General features: G+C 41.2%; 2 protein-coding genes across 3 annotated transcripts; one reads left to right on the top strand and one right to left on the bottom strand.

The window, feature by feature from the left end:
- The first annotated feature begins 1238 nt into the window (after positions 1-1238).
- On the top strand, positions 1239-19707 carry ccdc9 (coiled-coil domain containing 9). Of its 2 annotated transcripts, none has more exons than XM_031572962.2 (15): positions 1239-1382; positions 2093-2179; positions 3230-3334; positions 6374-6532; positions 6803-7168; positions 7399-7482; positions 7573-7737; positions 8080-8261; positions 8354-8412; positions 8700-8820; positions 8924-9023; positions 9125-9356; positions 9936-10076; positions 17567-17707; positions 18581-19707. In XM_031572962.2, the coding sequence occupies exons 2-15, from the start codon at positions 2177-2179 to the stop codon at positions 18583-18585; spliced, it is 1863 nt and encodes a 620-aa protein (XP_031428822.1). In that variant the 5' UTR covers positions 1239-1382; positions 2093-2176; the 3' UTR covers positions 18586-19707. The 2 variants fall into 2 exon arrangements, with proteins under 2 accessions (XP_031428822.1, XP_012686379.2); XM_012830925.3 differs by having other exon boundaries at positions 9125-9536.
- An 81-nt stretch (positions 19708-19788) lies between these two features.
- LOC116221780 (olfactory receptor 52D1-like) lies at positions 19789-22279 on the bottom strand. The gene has a single exon (XM_031572963.1). The coding sequence runs from the start codon at positions 21714-21716 to the stop codon at positions 20721-20723; it is 996 nt and encodes a 331-aa protein (XP_031428823.1). The 5' UTR covers positions 21717-22279; the 3' UTR covers positions 19789-20720.
- Between the last annotated feature and the right edge of the window lie 3779 nt (positions 22280-26058).

The raw sequence follows: 26058 nt of genomic DNA, 5'->3' as shown, positions 1-26058 counted from the left end.
CAGCATACTCTGACAAGTCAAAGAGTACAATTTTGTGGAGCACACTGACCTGAGGTAATTCTTCAGTTCAGTAATTCTTGTATTGTCCCATATGCTTGGTTGCAGGTCTGTGTCGGCGGGTGCTTTGACTAGTGTAGGAAAAGAACATACCATTTTGTGAGGAAATATAGTTAACATGTGTATATTTGACCAGAACAGGGTTCAGAAAGGCCAAGCCATTTGTTAAAGCATATTAATTAATTTGACTGTATTAAAACATTAACAGGCTAAGATATATAACTTAAAAGGATATTTTTGGGGCATTCAGAGTCAAACAGTTATACCACAATTAGATGTCAGGAGGTACACTCCTCTGGACTAAAATCACAACAGTTAGAGAGTATGTCGTAGTAGTATGTAGTATGTAGTTCCTAGTATGTAGTTGGGCCCTAGCCCAGGGGCCTGTGGAAGGGTTATCTGTCCCTGCCAGGGATGAAGGAACTTTAAGTCAGATTGTTTTTCATTATTTCAACATTTTAAAATATGTCTTAGGACCCTTAAGCCTCTCATTAAGATGTGATAACACCTGAAGCTGGCAGTGGATAGATGTGGCCTGGATAGATGTAGCCTGGATAGATAGAGCTTGTACCACTGTTATAGTGAGCTCTCTCTGAGGAAACTGAAAAAGGTTGAAGAACTGTTTCTAGTTGTTATTTTGGTATAACATAATAATAATACAACTTTATTTTTATAGCACCTTTCATACAAAACAATGCAGCTCAAAGTGCTTAACAGTAGAAATAAGTAGGCCCAAATGAAATACATGACAGGGATTCTGTGAGTTTTTGTTGTTGCTACTAATTAAATGCTTACATACCTACAAAAAGAAATCACACAGCAAGTCACGCCAGCAAATATCGTCCCCCTCTCCTCATTTGGAAAATAGTCTAAAACATTTTAGCATGTGACATTCTACAAAGTTCATATGCTATATTTGAATTCAAATTTAAAAGTAGAAGAAAAGACATATAAATTACTATTTAGCAGTGCAGTATTCTAATACAAGGGGAAATTAATATATTATCATTTTACGTGTATTTAGTGTGTTTTTTTTATCAATTTAGATCACAACACATAAGATGAAGAGATTCAGGGGTGATATTTAATTGATTTTAATTCCAGCCACTTCTGTAGAGCTACCCATGTGCTACAGTGGGTGGCAGTATTCGTCTGGAATGAGCCGCCACTACAACGAGTTTATGTTCACCCGGAAGTGAAACAAGCTATCACTGTTGATGGAGCCGTGTAACGCGGCTGTGTGCATAAGTTATATAGAAAAGAAATTGATACTTTGTAACGCTGCAAACAGATTGCAGCGCAGCGGACGATACTTCTAGATACAGGTAAAAAAAGTGGTACGATATGCGAATATTCTAGCCCACTTAGTGTAACGTTTTACGTTTTTCTATAGTTGTAAAGATAGTAATCGCCAGTTTCATTCCCCGTTGCCGTACTAAGATGCCCTGAACAATACGCTGGTAACGTTACAGTTACTTTAAGTATTTTCTTTAAGTGTTGGTCGTGTACATTTGAAGGACTTGTTTTCGTTGTTAACATCGTCCCGCTTTCAAGGTAATCTGATTGGGCCAATTTGAGAGCATTGAGAGGATTAGCTTCACACGCTGGCTGTAGAATTAGCCTGATACATCACTAAGCACATCTGTGGACTGTCAAATGTGTACAGAAGCTTGCAAAAGATTAAACTATGCGTTTTCCTTACCTCAAAATAAGACGTTGTAGGTGTAATGAAGTTGACTTTTTAACTGGTCGTTCGAGTTTGAGGGACACCTTATAGTTCAGAACTTGTACTAGGCGCAACATGCTGTCTTACTAGACAGTCGTTGACTTACTTTCAGGGAACGAGCGCATTGAGCACAATGCTGAATCGTTATACTTGTGTGCTGCCTAACCCTAAACAGGAACCGTGTTGTAAACCTTCGAGAAACGTAGGGTTTTTTGACCGGTGGATTTATGCAAACCAAAAGATTAGCTAATTGTTATTCCAGAGGCACTAGTAATGTTTTAATGTTTTGCTTGTTGCATTTTGAATCAGTGTCCACGAGCTGTTCCAGAGATTCCTGAGCGAAACTGGGAGAAAAATCGTGCATTTAAGGCACGTCTACAAGGGCTGTTAGCCATGGTGAGTTTCCCATCGTATACCTCTAGCCAGGAACCCGGGCCTACCTTATCACGTCACTGTCTCAGTGACCAAGTAGGCTAACACCGGGTTCTCAAGTTACAGTGGCTTCCAAAAAGCATTTCAAAAGAACTAGTGGGGATCTTTTTTTTTAAATTGGTGTGTATATTTCTGTGAATAAAGTTCCATTGCAAACTAAAACACTAATGAAATCACATGGTTTTTAAGTTTAAGTCAAGAATGACGGCATGAACTGAATGGTACACATAGATGTGCCTCTGAGCTCCAACAATCATCTGATATGTCATCCAGACCCTACAATACTGGGTCATCCCAGGTGGGTCACATATACTCTTATATGTGATAACATTATTGAAAAAAAGAGGGCAGTTGGTAAGATTACATGGTCTGAAAAGCTTACATTATTAACAGAAACAATTACATATAGCCCAAGAGCAAGCTTTTCTGTAGCTCCAACCCATCCTCTGTACATTTTTCCCACCTATACTAATATCACATTCAGCCTGTGATGAGTGGCAGTGGATTAAATCTGCCTGATGTTTCTGGCTCCATACCTTTTGTATAAATGCAATGTATCTAAACAAAAATGTGTAATATGACCTAGGTACATTAATGAGTGTGCACGACCAATTTGAATTATGGATTGGGGCTGGCCTTCCATTTAGGCTACAACCCACCCACGACAACAGAATCATTCACCATTGCACATTTCTATTTTACCCAACTCTGCTACTTTGAACTTTGCCCTGATGAATGTTGGATCAGTTTAGAAATCACATCAGATCATTATTCTCACCCACATTCAAGCCAAATTTCCCCATTGCTATCCACACACACGCTTTGTAGTATGTGTCTGGCTCTACAAGACTACAGAACAACCATCATTCTACTAAATGGAGAAGTCACACCTCAAAATCTTTAAGAACCATTGAGCTAGTACAGTTAGGGCAATGGCGAAAAAGGCGATCTGATAAAAAAATTATTAGAATTAATAAATAACTAATTCACTGTCACCTGTTTTCTTTGGGAAAGTCTGCTGCTGTTGAAATTAAGACCAAGGAGGAAAAGGATGCTGAGCTGGACAGACGTATTGAAGCACTTCGCAAGAAGAACGAGGCTCTAGTTCGGAGGTATCAGGTGAGTCCCATTAAATCAGCAGTCAGGAGTTTTGGTCTAAACCTAGTGCGCTAACTTTTAAAACACATGCATACAAAAACCTACAGACACCAACACAAACACAGATGGCCCTGATCAAATATTACTAGGATGATAGCTGGTCTGTTTTGATGATATAATTGGCGATGATGCTCTGTGAACTTTTCTTACATTTTCACAGGGTGGCTCGTTATGGACCACAGAACTACAAAGTGTAGACTGGGTGGCTACTGGGAATAACATATTTGTTTATCTGTTTATCATATAACCATATATAAAAATACATTTAAAGATAATGCCAATACTAGTTGCCTATAAAAACATACCTCAAAAAGTGGCAATTGCGATATGCTTTTTCATTAATTAAACATTTTCTTAATGATGAATTTATGGTTATTTCATGTATTTGGTTGAATTACATCTGATATACATCTTTTGCTCCTGATCTGTTATGTAGGACAAGGTGTTAATATCCCTTTCTGCATACTCGAGACTCTGTGGGTTGGTCGAATGATTGATGGCATCCTATGGGTTGTCAAGTGGGCGCCCTCCTTCTTTGATGTTTCGCTGATTGTTTCAGCCTACTTCAACTGGGCAGACCTTAGCTTTCCAGCCTCGTTGTTGTGCGTCTGCTGCAAGGTCCGCATATCTTAGCTTCTTGCGCTCGTAGGCCTCCTCCACCGCACTCTCCCAGGGCACCGTGAGCTCGATGATATAGACCTGCTTGAGTTAGGCCGACCAAAGCACAAGGTCTGGTCGCAGATTTGATGTTGCTATTTCTGCTGGAAATCTGAGCTTCTGGCCTAGGTCTGCCAGCATCTTCCAGTCCCGTGCCCCACCTAGCTGTCCAGTTTCTGGTCTTGTGGTGGTGAGAGTGGCTTGGCCCCCGCCCTCCCGGACAAATGTTGTTGCCGGCCTACGAGATGGTGGAGGAAGGGCATTGACGCTCATCCGTTGACTCTCCAGCACTGCCGCAAGACACTGTAGCACCTGGTTGTGTCGCCAGGTGTACCGGCCTTGAGTGACGCCGGTCTTGCAGCCCACCAGGATGTGCTTTAGTGTAGCTGGAGTTGGGCAGAGGGAGCATGTCGGGTCTTCTCCGTACCACTGGCTAAGATCACTCGAATCCAATAGCATCATCTCCAGTCTAACTTTGGCGCATTTATACTCCTCTGCTAGACTGGAAATGGGCAGTTCTAATACTCCTTTGCCATAGAGCCCTATACTGCTGAGGCACCTGGGAAGCCCAAGCCACTTCCTTGCATATGAGCTGACCAGCCTCTCCAGCTTTTCCACCTTTGAGATCGGGACTTCATACATGGTAAGTGGCCATGAGAGGCGTGGAAGGAGCCCGAACTGCATACACCAGAGCTTCAACTTGCCAGGTAGTGCGGTTCTGTTGATGTTCTCCAGGCCGCTGGCTACATCCTTCCTGAGCTGATCTACTTGCTCTTTGTCCTTAAGGGAGGCATCATACCATCGGCTCTTCACAGGCTTCTCAGAGACAGTTGGAATAGGCTCATCGCCAATGAGAAAGCGTTGGTCTGACAGCTTGCCCTTGACGATGGAGATGCTTCTGGACTTGCTCGGCTTGATCTTCATCCGAGCCAGCTCGATGTTATCTTGCAGATTTCTCAGCAGCCGTACAGTGCAAGCCTTGGTCGTGGTGAGGGTGGTAAGGTCGTCCATGTAAGCTCTCACAGGCGGCAGCCTCAGGCCAGGTCTTATAAGCTGTCCTCCAACCACCCACCGAGATGCTCAAATTATCATCTCCATGGCCATTGTGAAGGCTAGCGGGGAGATGGTGCAGCCGGCCATAATTCCCACTTCTAGATGCTGCGGTGTACTCTGCTGTTGACAAGCACACCTGCACGTCCTGGAAGTAGGCCTTGACCAGGCTTGTTAGGGCTACAGGGACCCTGAAGAAGTCAAATGCGGTCCAGAGGAGGTTGTGAGGGACTGAGCCAAAGGCGTTGGCGAGATCCAGGAACACCACGTGAAGATCTGTTCCCTCCGTCTTGGCAACTTTGATCTGATGCCAGATGGTACTCGCATGTTCCAGACAAGCGGAGAAGCCAGAGATGCCTGCTTTCTGGATTGATGTGTCAATCAGATGGTTTCTTTGCAGGTATCCTGCCAGCCTGTGAGCGACCACACTGAAGAATATCTTCCCCTCGACGTTTAGGAGGCTGATCTGGCGGAATTGGCCGATTTCTGATGAGTCCTTTTCCTTTGGGATAAGGATTCCTCCAGCTCTCTGCCAGGATGTTGGTATCTCCTTCTTTTGCCAGACCACCCTCATGAGCTTCTGGTGCATTTTTGTAGAGCCTGTATGGAACTCCGTTAGGACCTCTTTGACACTGAGAGGCCTCCACTTCTCCGCTGTAAAGAGACTTTTCACAAATTTGAAGGGGTCTTTGTAGAAGCGTGATCTTGTCTGTTCCTTCCTTCTGCGCTTCTTTACCAGATTTTCCGCTCTTCTCAGTGTCACAAGTCTACTCCGGATGGCCTCCTGCAAGACGTTGATGCCCACCTTTTCCTCCTCTGTGGCTTTCCTCCACTGCTTCTTCAGCTGCCTCCTCTCTCTGACTAGGTGATCTATTTCATTCTGCCTCCTGGACTTAGTGGGGATTGTCGGTTCAGATCTCTTTCTTTCGACTGCTCCAAGCCTTTCCGATCCATAGCTGTATATAAGATCTCCCATTTTCTCCAGCTTCTTCCTGGTGATGCCTTTGAGCCCCTCTAAGATGTTGCAGAGGTCAGTGTTGACCTCCATCCACAGTGCCTTTTCGCAGGATTTTGGCCACTTGATCAGTGGCCTTCGCCCCTGGATCTTCTTTTCCACTGCATGTCTTGCTGGGCTGGGTTCAGGTTGGTTTCCTGTGCAAGGTTCGTCCTCTTCTGGGACAGGATACACCGATTGCTTTATATGGTGTATGTTTTTAAAAATAGGAGTGTTGATGAAGTTTAAAATGAAAACAGAAATGATATGGGCTTTGTGTTTTTGTGATGGCTCAATAGGAAATCGAGGAGGATAAGAAAAAGGCAGAGGACGAGGGCATTGCTGTGAGGATTCCCAGAAGGACTCGTCCTCATGAGCAAGACGACTGGCCAGAGAAGGACAGAAAGTCAGAGAAGGACACTTTCACTGTAACTGTAGACCTTTCCAAACCTGGAGCGGTAAGACCCAAACCCAATTGGTTAGGTAGTAAGTAGCATAAGTATTAATGACTGAACGGAATATATTGCTTGGCCATGTTTTTGCGCCGATGACATGGGTATATTTGTGTCTACTGTTGCACCTGCAAACATGTCTATGGATGATGCAGAGCCATTACTTTAGACATCTATATGGCTTTTTTCTCCTAAGGTCAGACTGTATAACATGGATGTTGTAAGTGTTTCTACTTATGTGTGTTTACCAATACTAACTTTGTTGTGTCCTTGCAGCAAAACCGTGTGGTAAATGACAGGAAAGCAGCAGCTCAGCACGGCTCAGAGACGGCCGATGCGCCCCGGTCAGGTGTTGAAGGCCCTTCTCAAAGGCCTGGGTCAGTGTGGCACAGAGGCGGGCAGCGAGGTGGAGGTCCCCGGCTGGAGAGGAGGGAACCTCGGCCGGAGAGGAGGGAACCTCGGCCGGAGAGGAGGGAACCTCGGCCAGAGAGGAGGGAACCTCGGCAGGAGAAACACGACCTCCTCCCTGACAGACCGCAGAGAGACGACGACGAGGGGGGAGAGAGGCCTGCCCGAGGGGGTCGCACACCACGGGGGGCAATGAGAGGGAGAGGTGGATCAGGCTCAGACAGGAAATCTCAGGTTAATTTCTTCAGTTAAAGCTCTCATATCTTGTACAATTCAAGTTTTCAAGATGAAACCGCTAAAACCCATACCTATGTTTTAAGTTATTTTTTTAAGTTATTGTTTTGCAAGACAATTTGGGATATTAAAGGGTTTCAAGGGACAAATATACCAATGTGAAATTCACCTTTACCATTTAGTTTTCCTGTTATTTTTGTCATTAATGATGGACTCTTCCTCTCTGTTAGGAGTGGGAGGAGAAGAGGAGACAGAACATTGCAATGATGAATGAGGAGATGGAGAAGATAAATGAATATGAAAGAGGTCAAATGGTATGTATATCTCTGTATGGTAAAAACAAACAATGGGGCCCTTGAAACATAGTTTGAGATGTTTTAAAGGTTGAAGTTTCTTTTTTTTAGGTTGAAGGTGAAAAGCCCATTAGGAACTTTCTAGATGACCCACGTCGCTGTGGGCCAGTCCCAGACATAGATCGCAAGGAGGGCAGCCGCCGGCATGTCCGCAACTGGGGTGGGCTGGATTTTGAGAGTGTGAAGACGGGACCAGAGGTGGAGAAGGAGTGGCTGGTAAATCACGCTCATTTGTGACCCCTATTCATTCCTTCATTCTTAAGGATACAATCACATAAGTTGGCACAAAATGCCCATGACCGGCTTTTTTCTACAACACCAGTGTTACCAAGTTGATAAAATTCATGATGGATGTTCATTTCAGATTTATTTGTCATACTGTCTTGAGCCAGTTCTCCTTCCATTAGTGTTAATGAGATTTCCATACAGACCAAGTTAGTTGTCAGAGTCACTGTTACCCATTGTTTATATCTCGCCAGTAGAATGCTCTCACTATAGAGCGGGACCTGGTTTTAAAAGCCAGTCAATAGAGTTGATTGTCTGCTTTTCCATTGTCAGAGTCACCGGTTAGGAGGCAAAGGCTCAGTGGACATGACTGTGTCCATGACGGGTCGAGAGCGTGCCGAGTACCTCCGCTGGAAAAAGGAGCGGGACCAGATTGACGAGGAGCGAATGGCGCGTCACCGCAATGCCACTGGTCAGTGGAAACGAGAATGGGACGCTGAGAAGACAGACACCATGTGAGTGTGTGATGTTCAAAGTCTGCATTAAAAAAGCGCCCTCCTATGCTTGTCACTCATTATGTGTTCTCTGCCTTTATTCATTCTCAAAGGTTCAAGGAGGACCCTGAAGGAGCTGGTGACCCTACGCCAAGACACAGCAGCAGAAGAGGCAAGTCATTAGTGGCACACACACATAACACAAAGGGAAACTGATAATAAGACTTTCTTTTGTCCATTCTTTCACACAAAGCAGACTAATATAGCTAAAAGACTCTGTAATGTAAAGACAGTTGTAAGACAGTTACAGCAGTGATATGATGTATAATGTGCTGCATTTTGAAGAAGAGTGGTACAGTATTACACAAGCCTGTTGGAGTGATGGGCTTGTTTACAAAGACCATTTAGTAAATGTGGGGTAGTTATTTTTAAGGTTTTATATTGTCTCTTTCCTTTTAGATGAGAACAAAAGACCCCCAAGGGCCCCAAAGTTTGGGGATTACTTAGGGAGCACCGGTCCAAGAGATGGGGACCACAAGGGTAAAATGCAGAGGAAGGGCCGAGGCCAGGACAACTATAGGTACGAGTACCTCCACTGACCATCTAATGACTGGAAAATATTATTCAAGTAATTAAAAAAAAAAAAAATGAACTAAGCGGTACATGTTGATACATTTTCTCAGTATGCATGATAATCGCTGGAAAGCAGACAATGAGGAGGAGACAGAGCAGAAGGAGGAACTCACTAAAGGAAAAGAAAAACCTGTCAAGGAGAAGACTGAGGTGACTCCTAATTTCTCCTAAGACTTGGCGTGTATTCATGTTTGGTGTTGGGGTTGTTCACTGATTAAAAGTGTGGGCTCTCCACGGGTCTTCATCACCAGGTGGAAGCAGCGGTGGAAAAACCAGCCCCTGAGGTGCCTCCGGAGGCAGGCGCCAGGGAGGAGGATGAGGACGAGTGGGAGGACGCCAGCGACGGAGATGAGGAAGGCGACGTGGAGGATGCCCCCTCCACGCCCCCGCGTCAGCCCGCCACGTCAAGCCCCAAAGAAAAGCGCACAACGCCGGTGGTCCGCATCCCTTCCACACAGGATGCCCAGGCGTCTCCAGAGGGGGGTAAGCCGCTCAGCCCCTTCTTTCCCCCGGAGGGCCACCAGCCCGTCAGTGACTGGGGGGAGGAGATGGAGATGCTGTCCCCCCGCACCAGCATGGAGGAAAGCCCACTCAGGCCTAGCAGCAGCTCAGAGACTAACACCAGTCAGGAGAACAAGGGCAAGGACTCGCCAGCACACACAGGTACATGCTGACCCTGGTTCTAGTCAAAACCAGCTCTTCAGATGCAAGCTCTACAAATGTAAATCTGCTGTTTATAGTGCCACACTGAGGTGAGTTTGTGACATCTTAGAATAGGATTAAGGACCCCTCTGGCCACACAAACACTTTTATTGAAGGTATACAAGAGAGAGAATAATTATAGATGTAAGTAGTAGTCGTCATTGGGGTCCAAGTAGAAGAACATTTGCACTTAGCCACAGCTGAAGTGGTCAGTTACCTGGTGGCTGAGTTGCAGGGCTTGGCAGAGTCGAGAAGGCATCTCTGTGTCCGTTCATATGGGATGTACTATCCACATTTAGACAACATACATGTTCTTTGAAAAAAAAAAAACATATTTTAAATGTGTCTGTTCTTTAATAGAGGACTCAGTCACTGTAGAGGTGGTGGATAAAACGACTGAAGCATCTGCAGAATCGGCGAGCCAGCAGTCAGATTCTTCCGAGCCACTCAGGGAAGAGCAGACTAATGACCCAACTGCACAGACACCTGAGTCATCAAAGGGTAAGAATGTCTGTTCCTTTCCCACAACCCCCCTATTGGTTTACTACTGTGTTTTCCCAACTATAAACCACGCCGTATATGAACCGCATCACAGTATTTTATGTACATTTATAAAACAAACCTGTGTATGGACCGCACCCGGTTATTCAATGCCACCTCATCCTGTCACGTAAAACTAAATGCCACATAGTTGAAGTTGGGCGCTACTAGCCATTTCAAAGTTGTATGGAGTGGGCATTTCAAGCAAAAATGAAAACCATGCATTTAATTAGTGTTATGGTGTTGTGTGGGAATGGACGTTAAATATCGATTTCTCAAAAAAGCAAAAAAAAGGTCAAACAAACTACTTTTATGTACAAATACGACCATCTGTAGGTAAGGGATCTGTATTTCCGCTGGGATCGGTATTAAAACCGGAAGTGAGTACTTAATTCAGTTTAATTTATGCACTTGTAATTTGCTGCGGTATGTGGTGTACTGAATAGCACTGATAAGAAGACTTTATAATTATTTTAGGGCTGTGAAATGATTACAATTTTTAATCAAATTAATCACAGGTTTCTGTGGATTAATCATGATTAATCACATATTACCAATTGTCTCTCTATATTTTTGTGAGAACAAAAAGATTTATGACAAAAGACGGATATATACATTTAACATGTTTTCTTTTTTTGCATCTCAGCAGTTCTTTAGCAGTCATCTTTGCTATTCCATATGGAACATTAATATAATCTTCATCCTAAACAGAATTCGGGCTTCTTAGCCATTGTATGGTTGAATAAAACATTTTTCTTTTCTTTTTAAATCAAACAGAAATGATTTGGGCTTCTTAGCCATTGTTTTTATAGGAGGGCTGAAAATGTTTCTCTTTTTTGTCATACAACCATTAACCACACCATGACACAATCTAATGCCTCTAAAGGCCCTAGTGGTTGTTTTGTCTTCAATTGCCCAATTGCTTGCAACAGTTTGGAACTATTCTGCACATGCCTCTGCAAAGTGGCGCTCTTCTGTTTACATGCACGTTAGTGTAAATGACTTTAACTTCCATTCGTTGGTGATTTAGATGTGCAGTTACACCCAGGTAGTTATTGTTACTCAGAGGTCCAGTGATCCCAGTGGCGTAACGTAGTAACGACGGGCCCAGGTGCAAGATATTATTACGGGCCCCCCTAGTGAACGCTAAAATAAAAAAATAAAAAATAATAAATCGTAGCCTTCCCTACTTCCGGAACCGCGTCTAAAAAACGCTAATCAAAGGTGTTTGTATGCTGTAATTTTTTTTAGAAAGCAATAATAATAGCGACCACTATTTACCCAACTTGTAGCCTAGTAATCCTGCCCTACCATAATGTATGTAGGCTATACCTTGTCTTGAAATGTATACAGTGCCCTCCACAATTATTGGCACCCTTAGTGAATGTGACCAAAACAGGCTATGAAAAAATCTGTCTTTGCTGTTTATCCTCTTGGTCTTTCACTCAAAATATTCACAAAAATCTTACCTTTTCATTGAAGTAAAATTATTGAAAGAAAAAAAAATGTTGACATTAAATAAATATTATTCTCCAAAACAGGTGTGCCACAATTATTGGCACCCCTTAATTTAATGTTTTGAGCAGTCTCCCTTTGCCAAGATAACAGCTCTGAGTCTTCTTCTATAATGCGTGATGAGGTTGGTGAACACATGGCACGGGATCTGAGACTATTCCTACATACAGTATCTCTCCAGATCCTTCAAATTCTTAGGTCAACGCTTGTATACTCGGCTTCAGCTCTTCCCACAGATTTTCTATGGGGTTTAAGTCGGGGGACTGTGATGGCCATGGCAAAAACCTTTATTCTGCGGTCGGTGAACAATTTTTGTGTTGATTTTGAGGTGTGCTTCGGATCATTGTCCTGCTGGAAGGTCCAAACACGGCCCATTTTAAGCTTCCTAGAGAGGGCTGTTAGGTTTTCATTTAATATCTGCTGGTATTTGATGGAGTCAATGATACCATGTATCCTAACAAGATGTCGAGGGCCTTTGGAAGAAAAACAGCCCCGCAACATCAAAGATCCGCCACCATACTTCATAGTGGGTATGAGGTGCTTTTCTGTATGGCTATCTTTCTGTCTACGCCAAACCCACCTTTGATGTTTGTTGCCAAAAAGCTTTATTTTGGTCTCATCTGACCATATAAGTCGGTCCCATTGAAAGTCTGACTTACATTTGGCAAACTGTAGGCGCTTTAGTTTGTTGTTGATTGACAGCAGAGGCTTTTTTCTGGCAACCCTCCAAAACAACTTGTGGTGATGGGGGTGGCGTCTGATGGTAGTTCTGGAGACTTTCTGACCCCAGGACTCAATTTACCTCTGCAATTCTCCAGCTGTGATCCTTGGAGATTCTTTTGCCAGTCGAACCATCCTCCTCACGGTGCGTGGGGTCAATTTACAGATAGGTCCTCTTCCAGGCTGATTCCTTACATCTCCTGTCGCTTTGAACTTCTTAACTATTGCCCTGATTGTGGAAATGGGTATTTTCAACTGTTAAGATATTTTCTTATATCCTTTTCCGGATTTCTGCAGCTCAACAACTTTTTGTTCGACACTGTGTTCTTTTGTCTTTCCCATCTTGATGAATGACTAAGGGTATTTGGCCTGTGTCACCTCATATTTATACCCGAGTGAAACAGGAAGTCATGGTTGACCACTAAAGAGTTCCTAATCAAACAGGAGAACTTAAAAATGTAAAACATGACTGGTAATATACTTCAGTTAGATTTTAATTGTAAGATTTTCTAGGGGTGCCAATAATTGTGGCACCCATGTTTTCAAATCAAATCAAATCAAATCAAACTTTATTTGTACGGCGCATTTCATACAAGGAAGTAACACAATGCGCCTCACAGTAGGAAAGAAAAGGGGGGGGGGGGGGTTACACTTGTATAAAACACACAGATTTTCAAGAGATAAACGAATAAAATAAAATAAAACGTACTAACCGCACTGCCACCGTAAAGGACTACTCAGCACGGTCATCGTCAAACTAAGCTGCTGGGGGGGGGGGGGTTACAAACACTTGTAAAGAGACACAGATAAGTAAATAAATAAATAAATGTTACATTAATGTTAAATAAATACATTTTACAAGTTACAAAACACTTATAAAAAGACACAGATTTTGCCAGAGATAAATGAACAGGAAATTACGTACTAACCGCACTGGCACCATAAAGGACTGCTCAGCACAGTTATCGTCAAACTAAGAGACAGCTGCTGGGGGGGGGGGGGGTACAAATACTTGAAAAGAGACAGAAATAAGTAAATAAATAAATGTTCCATAAATGTTAAATACATTTTACAGTGAGTGATAAGCGAGATCAAAGAGGTATGTCTTAAGTGCATGTTTAAAGGTTTCAACCGTTTCGGCCATTCTTAGGTATTCTGGCAGAGTGTTCCAAAGGTTGGGGGCATAGAAACTAAAAGCTGCTTCCCCATGTCTCTTTGTCCTGGCTTTTGGAACTGTTAGAAGTTCAGTGCCGGAGGACCTCAGGGATCTACTGGGTGTGTACCTTGAGAGCATGTCTGTTATATATTCAGGTGCATGACTATGGAGTGATTTATAGACTAGTAGGAGAACCTTGAAATCTATTCTAAAACTAACAGGTAGCCAGTGCAGTGATTTTAATACTGGTGTGATGTGCGCTCTCCGTCTTGTTTTAGTGAGGACTCGCGCTGCTGCATTCTGTATTGTTTGTAGTTGACTAATGGCTTTTTTTGGTAGACCAGACAAAAGCGAGTTACAGTAGTCTAGCCTGCTCGTGATAAACGCGTGCATCAGTCTTTCGGTGTCAGCCTGAGCGAGAAACGGTTGCACCTTAGCAATGTTTCTTAAGTGATAAAAAGATGTTTTAATTATATTTTTGATATGGGTTTCAAAATTGAGATCTGAGTCAAGTATGACGCCTAGGTTTCTGGCTTGGTGCTTGGTGTTAAGTGCTAGTGTTTTTAAGTGTGCAGTTAGTTTCTCTCTCTCGTTTTTTTCACCAATGACTAATACCTCTGTTTTATCTTGGTTTAGCTGGAGAAAGTTTTGTGACATCCATACATTTATATCAGAAATGCAATTTACCAAACAATCAATAGAGCTGTAGTTGTTGGGTGTTACAGAAATATAGAGCTGGGTGTCATCTGCATAGCTATGATAGTCGATGTTGTGCCTCCTAATTACACTACCAAGGGGTAGCATGTATAGACTGAAAAGTAAGGGCCCTAAAATGGATCCTTGAGGGACCCCACAGGTCATACAAATGTTTTTTGAGCTGTGGTCTCCGAGGGCGACAAAGTATTCCCGGCCAGTTAGATAGGTCCTAAACCAGTTTAGGACCGGACCAGTGAGGCCAACCCAATTTTCAAGTCTATCAATAAGGATATTGTGATCAACAGTATCAAAGGCTGCGCTCAGATCCAGAAGGGCCAAGACAGATAGTTTTTTGGAGTCAGCATTAATCCTGAGATCATTTACAACCTTGACTAATGCCGTTTCTGTGCTATGATTGGAGCGAAAACCAGATTGGAAGGTGTCAAATGCACAGTTAGCATCTAGGAAATTATTTAACTGTTTAAAGACAATTTTTTTCCAGGATTTTGCTTAGAAAGGGAAGGTTAGAGATGGGTCTAAAATTGTTTAGAACTGAAGAGTCTAAATTGCTTTTCTTCAGGAGGGGTCTCACCAGGGCAGTTTTAAGTTCTGATGGGAAAATACCTGTAAGCAGGGAACAGTTTATAATGGCTAGAATGTCCTTAGACACAGAGTCAAAGATGGTCTTAAAAAATTTGGTGGGAAGGGGATCAAGAGGGCATGTAGACGGCTTCAGTTGTGACACTATTTTGCTCAGCATTTCTATATCAGCCAGTGCAAAAAAGCTCATACTGTTACAGCATGGTGGAAGGGGATCAGAAAACAAGACATTTGGAATTTCTTGAGCAATATTTTTCCTAATGTTCGTTATCTTATCTCTGAAGAATGCTGCAAATTCCTCACATTTGGAGGTGGAAAAGAGACTATCATCTACTTTAGGTGCAGGATTTATAAGGCTGTCTATTGTTGAAAAGAGGAGAAAAATATTTTATTTAATGTAAAAAAAAAAGTATTATTTCAATAATTGTACTTCAATGAAAAGGTAAGATTTTTGTGAATATTTTAAGTGAAAGACCGAGAGGATAAACATCAAAGACATATTTTTTCATAGCGTGTTTTGGTCACATTCACTAAGGGTGCCAATAATTGTGGAGGGCACTGTATCTATCACAGTAGCCGTAGGTTACCTGTTGCATGGTTGCTGACACACCACTGAGGGCAGAAACAGCGATGCTAATCCCAGCTGAACTGCTGCACTGCTGCCTCGTTGACGGGCTAGTTAAAAAGCCCAAATAATCTAATTTAGGCAGCTTTGCCGCCTTCTCCTCCTGTTCTTTTTTCTCTTGCCCTTTTCTACTTCCACTCTTGTGCTTAAAAGGCATTGTTACGAGTAAAGTTGTGCTGTGCTCAATGAACTAGGACCTAATTACTAGCTTATCAGACCTTCGAATTGGTTTAACTATAGCGTATTGTATTGTCACATGATCAAATAGAGACTTGACATTGGACAACAACATACATATTACCCAGCAATCATCATTGCTAATCACAAAAATACCAAAGAAAATAAGAACTTTTGATAGTTTGTTTGATAGTTTCTATAGTGTATGTAGGATAAGCATATGATTTTGTTATAAGAAGACTAAATTGCTACTTTTCCCCAAAAAATAATAACAACCATGACTGAGATAAGTTTGCCTTTTCAAGCGTATATATAGCATTTGACACTGCCGTCTTTTTAAAAATAGCGCATATTAACATAAGCATATCTGAGAAAATTTGACGCTTTACAGACAGTGGGCCTGTCGAGCGACGAACTTGGAGGGGGGCCCGTCGAGCGACGCATGTATATCTTTGGGCCCGGCTACGGGCCCCGACACCCCACGGGCCCAGGTGCAGCCGCACCTGCTGCACCCCCTATAGTTACGCCCCTGAGTGATCCTCTGTCAGTGCCACATGTTTCGTAGCAGCCAAGTCATTTTCCTTTTTTTTCTTTTCAGCATCATACAGCTCGTGGATTTTTGTCATTATTGTGCGTCTTTGCGTTGCTTTGATGCTCGCAAAACTTCGGTGAACCCCTCGTCCTCAACAATATGAATCGGTCTACAGCTTTTTGCAATCCATTTGGCAACAGTGCTAGTCAACTTGTCACAGGCAGATTTACTCAGGGGCCTACGTTGTTAAGTGAGGGTGGTTTGGCGCATTCCACTTGAACTCCCCTCGCCGACCAACGCATTTGCTACTGTGAAACGATAACGTCTTCCCGCAGAGTGTACATATCACTTTGGTTTTATTGAATGTTCCATCTTTGTTTTTTTGGAACACGAACTTCCCATCCAGAAAGTCCTCAGGTTCATCAGAATTATCCATGTTGTTTGTTTGTTTGGATAGCAGCTGCCGTCTGACTGCATTAGAAACAGCGACTAGTGCAGATTGAGTGGAATTGTGGGTATATTTGAAGCTCATTCTGCGCATGAGTTAAATGCGTAAAAATTTTTTTACGCATTAATCCTGTAATTTAACCATAACGCGTTAACGCGTTATTTTTCACAGCTCTAAATTATTTACATGTGTAAAAATGAATTTGATAGTTTGCATCTTGTTTTTGCACTCAGAGCACATCACCCCTAAACTCTAGATCTAGCTAGCTTGTTAGCTATCCAGTTGCTCGCCAACTGACTAGTTCGTTACTTGCTGTTACCACAGGCTTTTCTTCTAGAATCAAATGTGCTGACATTCGCATATTTTACACAAAGGGTGTGATCACTTGTTGGAATTACATACTCACTTCCGGTTTTAATACCGATCCCAGCGGAAATACGGCGGATCCCTTACCTACACCATCTACAGAGTTTGGTCCACCATGTTTTTTTTTCTCAGTCGCACTCTTTTGAGAAATTCAACGTTGTTCAAATCAGGTTTCATGGCATGATGGCTAGTTATCTAGCTGATGTTACAGTCTCCTCAAAATATATAATAGGAAAGGGTAGAAACCGCAATGGGTGCCTGTGCAGCTTTGAACACGAGTTCATGTTAACATGAATTCCTTATTAACACATACTAGCAGCTGCCAACTGTGAAGATGGTTCCCAAAGCACAAGAGAGTAAGGAGAGTTAAAAACCTAAAAAGGTGCCTGTGCAGCTTCATATTCACATGAGTTCTTATTCACTTCATATTAAAATGGGTTCATATTACACATTCTAGCAACTACCAACTGTTAAGATGGTTCCCTAAACTAGAGATAGCAAGCATTAAAATCGATGTATAATTGTCTGGAAATTACGGTATTTATGCAAAATGCAACTGATATCTGGGCTTCATGTCAAATAATAATTTTTTGTACAAAAAAAAACAAATGAACAGATGCTTTACCTAACGCTGAGGATGAGGCGTCCCCCACCACTGAGGATGAGGCGTCCCCCACCATTGAGGATGAGGCGTCCCCCACCACAGAGCCACATCAGAGCGAGGCTGAAGAAAATGTCCCTGATCATCCAGCCTCAGGTGCATTCAACATCAGTGGCTTTAATATAGTCACACTCCACAAGACATCATACAGTTCAGCAGAACATTTCAACTTAATTTCTCTCTCGCACTCACTCACTCACTCTCACACACTCTCTCTCTCTCTCTCTCTGTCTTTCTCTTTCTCTCCGTCCCTCACACTCTTTCTCTCCCTTCCTCACACACTCTCTCTCTCTCTCCCTTCCTCACACACACTCTCTCTCTCTCCCTCCCTCACACACACTCTCTCTCTCTCTCCCTCCCTCACACACACTCTCTCTCTCTCTCCCTTCCTCACACACACTCTCTCTCTCTCCCTCCCTCACACACACTCTCTCTCTCTCTCCCTCCCTCACACACACTCTCTCTCTCTCTCCCTTCCTCACACACGCTCAGTGTCATGCACATGTACTCAGGTTTGCATGTTTTTTACGAAAAATTGATTGACTGATTCATTCATTTCTTTGTCCTGTTTTGGTTTTGTAAAGACCTATGAGGGCTAAGGTTTTTATGTATATTGATCTGTAAATGTTTAAAACCTTTTGGCTGTATATTTTAACAGTTGACAGACTTGGAAATAGAATGCTTTTGAGGGCAGACTTTTGTAAAGTTTAGTACTTGATATCCTGCCCTCACTACTAAAAACAAAAGGCAGCTACTGGCTCACTAGATTTTATTTCTTTGTTGGGATAATTTTAGTATTGCTTTCATGGTGTGTTTTTATGTGTGTGTTCTGTGGCAGGATTTTTAAATCAGACATCATGGGAGCTTGTGCTGTAAATGTGTTCATCCTGATTTGGGAAATTCTGGATTTTTTGCAATTGGAAGAGTTCTAACATTGCTTTTTTTTCTCCTGCATTTGTTTGTTGACAGGTTAACATGAGTTGTTGCAATCAGGTATGCCATGGCAAAGGGTAGTGGAGAACAAGAGGGTCGGGTTCAGATGGAAGTCAGTCTTTACTGGCAACAACTGTGGACAAACAAGGAGAGAGGTGATCTCCATTATTGTCAGTGACTCCTGTCCACTCCTACTGACTGCAACCACAGAGTTCTTCACAAACGTGTTTGGCATTTCTCATCATAAATGAATTGACAGTGCTGGATTAAGCAATCAATATAATTTGAAATCATGTGTTGCTAAATGTAAATACTGCAGTTTCTGCTCAAAGATTATGGCTTTAACACTGGCTGTTCTTCCTAAGCCTTGCAGAACTTTTGAATGTGTGCTCTGTAACTCCGAAAGGATTGATTGATTTTGTGATGTACTATGTAGTCATGATACATGACAACAATACTATTACACCCACTGGCTCAGTGTATTTCAAATTTTGAATCATTGTTTATGATATGGTGACCGCAGATAGTGGTCCCTTTTAGGCACAGACAGATGCTTACTGTTAGGCATCTTATACTTTGTACCCACATTTTGAGTTAAAGAACAATACAAATAATAATCTTCTATTCATAGGGCTAAGAACATTGTTTACCTCAATATGAATAGGCTATATAAATGAAATGATTTTGAAGTTTGGAAGATTTTGAAATGAGGTTTGTTCATAATTTTTTTTAATGTATGCGGTCTGCATTCCTTTCAGTGTGCATGTATGTGTGTGAGGGAAAATTTTAGTTTTCTATTATTTTTCTTGGCAATCTCTTTGTTTTGATCGCAGGCAAAATACCTTTGAATTTGATCAAACTGTATGACTCGCGTTCATTTTTAAATAAAAAAGGGGTACCAATAATGATGATATTCTTTTTTACATTGTAGCTATTTGGAGCTTAATGTTTTAATTCAGGTATACCCCTGCACACATATGCATACAGATCCAGATGTGTGCTTTTTATTACTAGGCCTATATTTTTTGATTTACTTAGCTTTATTTGGGAGGGCTGTACATGCCTGTACCTTACTACCAGATGTAATGTTGGTAATTGTTCTGTTTGGCTTTGGAATTGTAAGTTATCATGTAAAATAAATCTTGCTTGCTCCTTTCAAACTATAATGTCATGTAGAGTACAAGTGATGACAAGATGACCAGCACGATGACATTTGTGCATTTTAAGTCTTTACTTTGCTTTACATGAAGTTAATATTTGAATTGCTAAATATTTAATCAAAGTACACTTTGTCAAATCAAATTAAAATAAGATAAAGCAAGATATCTGAATAGTTAATGAAAGTACAATGATTGCGAGTGCTATCCTCATGGTAGATCCAGGTCATGCCTAAAGTAAAACTGCATTTTGGTGCACAAACCTGTTACTTAATTTAATTTCCAGTTGTAGTAAGAAATGACTTAGAAATCAGAGACACGTGGGCATGGGCACTGACTTCTCTGACATGAAGTTTAAAATTCCCTCAGTGGAACTCAGACTATTTTAAGGAAACAGGACAATATATGGTGCCGTTATCACACAGTATACATGGTCCTTCCTATTATGCACATCACAGTAGTTTTTACAGGAGACACCTTTTCCATCAGAAGCATAGCATCTTGAGAAACACTTGTATACAGTATACCATAATCTCTATACAAAAGATACATTTTCACACACTTTTATATCCTGATAACATAACATGTTATCAGAGTGTGTAGCTCTGTGGTCTAATGGGTTGGGCTGGCAATTGAAGGGTCGCAAGTTGAATTCCAGGTTCGAATCACTTGGTGTTGCACATTGTGTCCTTGGACAAGGCACTTTATCTGCGTCATCTCATTCCATCCAGCTGTAAATGGGTACTGACTTTGGCTAGGGGTTAACCTGCAACCCTTTAATTGGGTATAAGCAATGGCTTTATTACCCTCCATAGCTAGGGGAGGATTAACACATCACATGTGAAATTAAAAGTTATCACGTCAAAGTTATAACGTTTTTTAAGTACAATCTTACTAATATAGTCATATACTGTACAAACTGAGTATGATATTCACGCTTCACAGAATGATACAACTTCTAGAAATTGAAAGTAGAGTGTTAACATTCATGGGGTAGGCTTTCATTTGTTTTCTGATGCTCATTCAGCAATTGTTTTCACTTTGTTCAGTCTTGGTTTTCCCAAAGCACTTCTGTGAAATATTTTGTAGTTGTATATCTGTTTTATCTTCTGCTTGATCTCTTGAGTTTTAGCTCCATATATGATTGGATTGAGACAGGAAGGAAATACTACAAATGACATTGCCATGAACTTCTTCAGATTTAAAGGGCTTTGAGGAATTCTGTATACAAGAACAATTACGACAGCAGAGCATTCATAGACCACAAACACAAGGAAGTGGGTTGCACAGGTATACAAAGCCTTTGACCTAGCATCAGAGTCCTTATTTCTGAAACATGCAATTAGAATAAATGTATAAGAAAATACAATTGAAAACAGACCAAGTCCATGATAAAAGCCTGTGATAAATAAACCGTAAAGATTGTTTATGGTAATGTCCTTTGCACAAGTCATCCTGAGGATTGACATATTGTCACAGTAGAAATTAGAGACATGTGTTGAGCAAAATGGGTAACGCAAGGTGAGCCCAAATACAGACCCCACCAGAAGAAAATTAATTAACCAGCATAACATAAAGATATATTTGACAGTAGTTTTGGACATAATTGCATGATATCTTAAAGGGTGGCATATTGCTATGTATCTATCAAAAGCCATTGCTGACAAAATGAGGTAAGTAGCACCCCCATACCAGTGTATACATAAGGCTTGAAACAGACATGAAAGGAAACTTGTGTGTCTCTGTTCTGTCATCAGGTTATAGACAACCGGTGGAATCATGGCACTCACACCTATAATGTCATTGAAAGATAAACTGAACAATAATAGGTACATTGGCTGATGCAGATGTGCATTGACAGCTATGATTCCTAAAAGAAGCAAATTAGAACACAGTGCAAATAAATAAATTAGAATTCCAATGGCAACAGTTACATAGACTGCTTCGGGTGCTAAGTCAAAGCTACCCTTTGTAAAAACAGACACAAAAACACTCACAGTTATGTTGTCCATCATAATATTTTGTGGTTTTCCCACTCAATCATTCAACAGAACAGTTAATTGAAGTACTCTGGCAGGTATATGGTTTCTAAATTCATATGATAGCTTAAAAGCAGTGTATAGTTAACAGATATTTTCTCACCCTATTAAAATGCTGTGATCAGTCAGTTATAGCCTGACAAATACATGACAAAGCCAGTGATTGGTCCACGTGACTCATACAGTCAGTTCTCCAAAGACAAAGGTGGACGAGCATAACTAAATACGTCACCTGATTTAATAGTTGGGCACTCTCCATTAAGCTGTGCTGGTTTCTTGCATGGGCTCAGTAACTGATCAACTGTCAGCTACAATGAAAACAAGGGCCGTGTAAACAGCTAAGAGGCAATGGATCAAGACCAAAGTTAAGTTATTTTTACGAATACTTCCGATTATAAAGTTAATCTTCATATTTGTTACTCTTTATGTGTTAAGGAAAGCAATACTCATTGTGAAAATAAACATAGAATTCAAAAACTGAGCTAAGAGTGGTTTCATCAAGTATTCCTGTATTTTTGAGTTGAGTGGGTTGACATAGATGCTATAGAAGCTGATGTTTGTTGCCTAATGTAGGGGCTGCACTACAATACTTTCAGAAATAAGCAGACAATTTATGGGAATAATCTCACATGGGTTATAAATGCCATTAAGACCAGCTGCCAAACTGAACAACACTGTTCAGCCTACATAGCTGGTCACTGCACATCATTTAGACAATGGCATGCTCCACTTTAGGAAAAGGCCTCTCCCTCTAATGCCCCCAAGAATAATGTCAGGTCCATACAGAAATAGTTTTCAAAACAAGGTGTGGAATACACCTCTGGAATGAACTGGAACAGCGACTGACAGTAAGGCCTTATAACCAAACACCAGTGACAGACTTCATAACTAAAGTTCTTACAAAGATACTGTGCAAATCTTTCTGTTTCATGGTTTTTGAAAAATCCAGCCTCACTACTGAGTAGTGGGTCATGTCTATACAAATACTGGATTGTCAGTTCACCACTATGGATTACACACCGATATGCTGTATCTAAAAACTACAACGACTCCCTCTTTGACCCGATCAATTTTATAAAATGGAAGCCACTCCAGCTGATACACCTCAGGAGGTTTACATTACCTACATGGCCATTGGCGGTAATAATTTCCCTCTCCACATCAGTTGGACCCCACTGATGCTTGATACCCTATCAAACACCTGTGCAGAGACCTCACTAATATTTGTACACTCTGGGGTAGTTTAAATCAGCCTTCTGTAGATAATCCTGTTTGTATCTTTTTGAGACTGAACTACAGCAACTCACCTTTCACTGGAATTCCTGACATATTTTACTGCAGTGTGGATTATCATCAGTCTGGAGAAATCCTCTCCACCTGACAGCACTGTCTCACTTTTCACCCACAACCAATGTTCCAACCAGCTTTCTCCAGTCATGGCCAACAGGACCTTTTTTGTTTGGATGCACTTCAGGTGTAAGTACCACTCTGACCACTAGATGACAGCACAGGCTACTGATCAATCCTCAGGCCTTTTACTTTGTAAAGGATCCTGTGCAGGATTTTAACTTTATAGCAAATTATTTTTGATTTTATTCATGAACATTGAGTTAGAAATAAAATATATTCTTATTATTATTATTATTATTAATATACCTGTACCCTTTAATTAACCTTTCATGATTAATACTGTGCTGCCCTTCATCAGCCAGTTAGCGTGGAAGCCTGTTGTTCTCATCTAGTTCGTCTGAGCAGCTACATGTTATTATTATGACTACCACAGGGCGCTCATATATATTTTGTGACCGTTTAATTTTATTTTTTGTACAGATTTTCTGTCGATGATATCATATACTTCGACTTTACTAAACTTGATGTGGTTATATCCCCACATGCCTGATATAGAATAAGGTTTGTGTCCCTAAGTGGGTGTGTCCCTTTTCCCTTCTTGCTGTAGTGCTCCCTGAAGTGGGGTGGGCTCAAAGCACTTTTTTGGACAATAGCTTGTCAACTGTTTTGCCAAATGTACAACATTTTTATGGCAAGTTGGCTTATAGGAGGCGTGTGACCCTAGCTCACTACAGCTCATTTGTGGATTAGCACCACCTGGTGAATAATGTGCAATGTTCAGTTGGCCTCTGGGGGGCGCTCTACCCTAGTTCATTATGATTTATTTGTGGAGTGGCACCATCTAGTGAATAATGTTCAAAGCAATAACCTTCTCTTCACAAGCTAATATCACAAACTAATACAAAATCACAATCTGCATCACTACTGATATGCAGGGACACATGCCAGATTTCATGAATTTTTGTCAATGGGGCAGACACGTTTTAATATCCACTACTTACGCTAACATTTTGAAATTTGGTATGCCTATACTTGGCTTCATTTGGTCACATCTCTTGAAGTTCCATTTGGCCTGCTCAAGACAATTTGAATTAGCTAATGTTTGCCAAAATTTGCTATTTTTGGATTAAATATCAATACAAAGCATTTAAACGTATGTTTATTTCCTTATAACAGTACATGTGCATTTTCTTCTAACAAGAATAAAGACTTTTCAGTATTAAATGTGTGTTTGGCATTTTAAATTTCATTACGCTTTTCAAAAATCTTTCCCTTACATAGCCATATACTGCACAAACTGAGTATTCATGGTTCAGAGAATAGTTAATCTTTTATAAATTGAGTCACAACAGCCACGATATAACATGAAAGTGACTCATCTTCCCCAGGTCCCAATCAGCCACAGGAATGGATTGTTGAGATTCAACCAGTGCATCATTTACTTACAAGGTTATTTACAACTCCCAAGGAGTTCAGAGTGGGAAAAAAGCCAAAGTAACAAACAAACAAATGTATCTAGAGAAACATAACCCACACAACCTAAACCAAAATCAATAAACCAGAACACAACCCCTGTCTAACATACACAGGAGAAACAACGTCAAAAGAAATGGCGGCCTACTCCTACAACCTTATAGCGACAAAGCGATCTGCATGGCAAAAGCTACAGGTGTGGCTGTTTGGGAGAGGAGGAAGATGGGTGACTCCTCTGCTTCATGGCTATGGCACCTGGGCTCCCTATACTGTGGGCAGTCATCGGCCAAGAGCCACTTGCAAGCCGGCAGCTGTTCCACCAGTCACCGCCTCATACCTGCACACTCCAATTAACATGCACACAAGCATTCACACCTGATGCAGATTCCATACTAAGGAAATAAACAAACTGGTTACACAACCACATAATACGAACACAGTCGTAATAACAGTGTTTACATTCATGGGATAGGCTTTCATTCGCTTATTTAATGCTTATTCAGCTATTGTTTTCACTCTGTTCAGTCTTGGTTTTTCCAAAGCACTTCTGTGAAATATTTTGTAAATCTGTTTTATCTTTTGATTGATCTCTTTAGTTTTAGCTCCATATATGATTGGATTGAGACAGGAAGGAAATACTACAAGTGACATTGCCATGAACTTCTTCAGATTTAAAGGGCTTTGAGGAATTCTGTATACAAGAACAACTGCAACGGCAGAGCATTCATAGACCACAAACACAAGGAAGTGGGTTGCACAGGTATACAAAGCCTTTGACCTAGCATCAGAGTCCTTATTTCTGAAACATGCAATTAGAATAAATGTATAAGAAAATACAATTGAAAACAGACCAAGTCCATGATAAAAGCCTGTGATAAATAAACCGTAAAGATTGTTTATGGTAATGTCCTTTGCACAAGTCATCCTGAGGATTGACATATTGTCACAGTAGAAATTAGAGACATGTGTTGAGCAAAATGGGTAACGCAAGGTGAGCCCAAATACAGACCCCACCAGAAGGAAATTAATTAAGCAGCATAACATTAAGATGTAATTGACAGTAGTTTTGGACATAATTGCATGATATCTTAAAGGGTGGCATATAGCTATGTATCTATCAAAAGCCATTGCTGACAAAATGAGGTAGGTAGCACCAGAATACAAATGCAGGAATAAGGCCTGAAACAGGCATGAAAGGAAACTTGTGTGTCTCTGTTCTGTCATCAGGTTATAGACAACCGGTGGAATCATGGCACTCACACCTATAATGTCATTGAAAGATAAACTGAACAATAATAGGTACATTGGCTGATGCAGATGTGCATTGACAGCTATGATTCCTAAAAGAAGCAAATTAGAACACAGTGCAAATACATAAATTAGAATTCCAATTGCAATAGTCACATAGGCTGCTGTCTCTGCTAAGTCAAAGCCACCCATTTTAAAAACTGCCACAAAAACATTCACAGTTATATTGTCCATCATAGTATTTTTT

Source organism: Clupea harengus, chromosome 9, assembly GCF_900700415.2.
Source record: "Clupea harengus chromosome 9, Ch_v2.0.2, whole genome shotgun sequence".
Classification (NCBI taxonomy): Eukaryota; Metazoa; Chordata; class Actinopteri; order Clupeiformes; family Clupeidae; genus Clupea; species Clupea harengus.
This window is presented reverse-complemented; position numbering and strand designations above follow the sequence as displayed.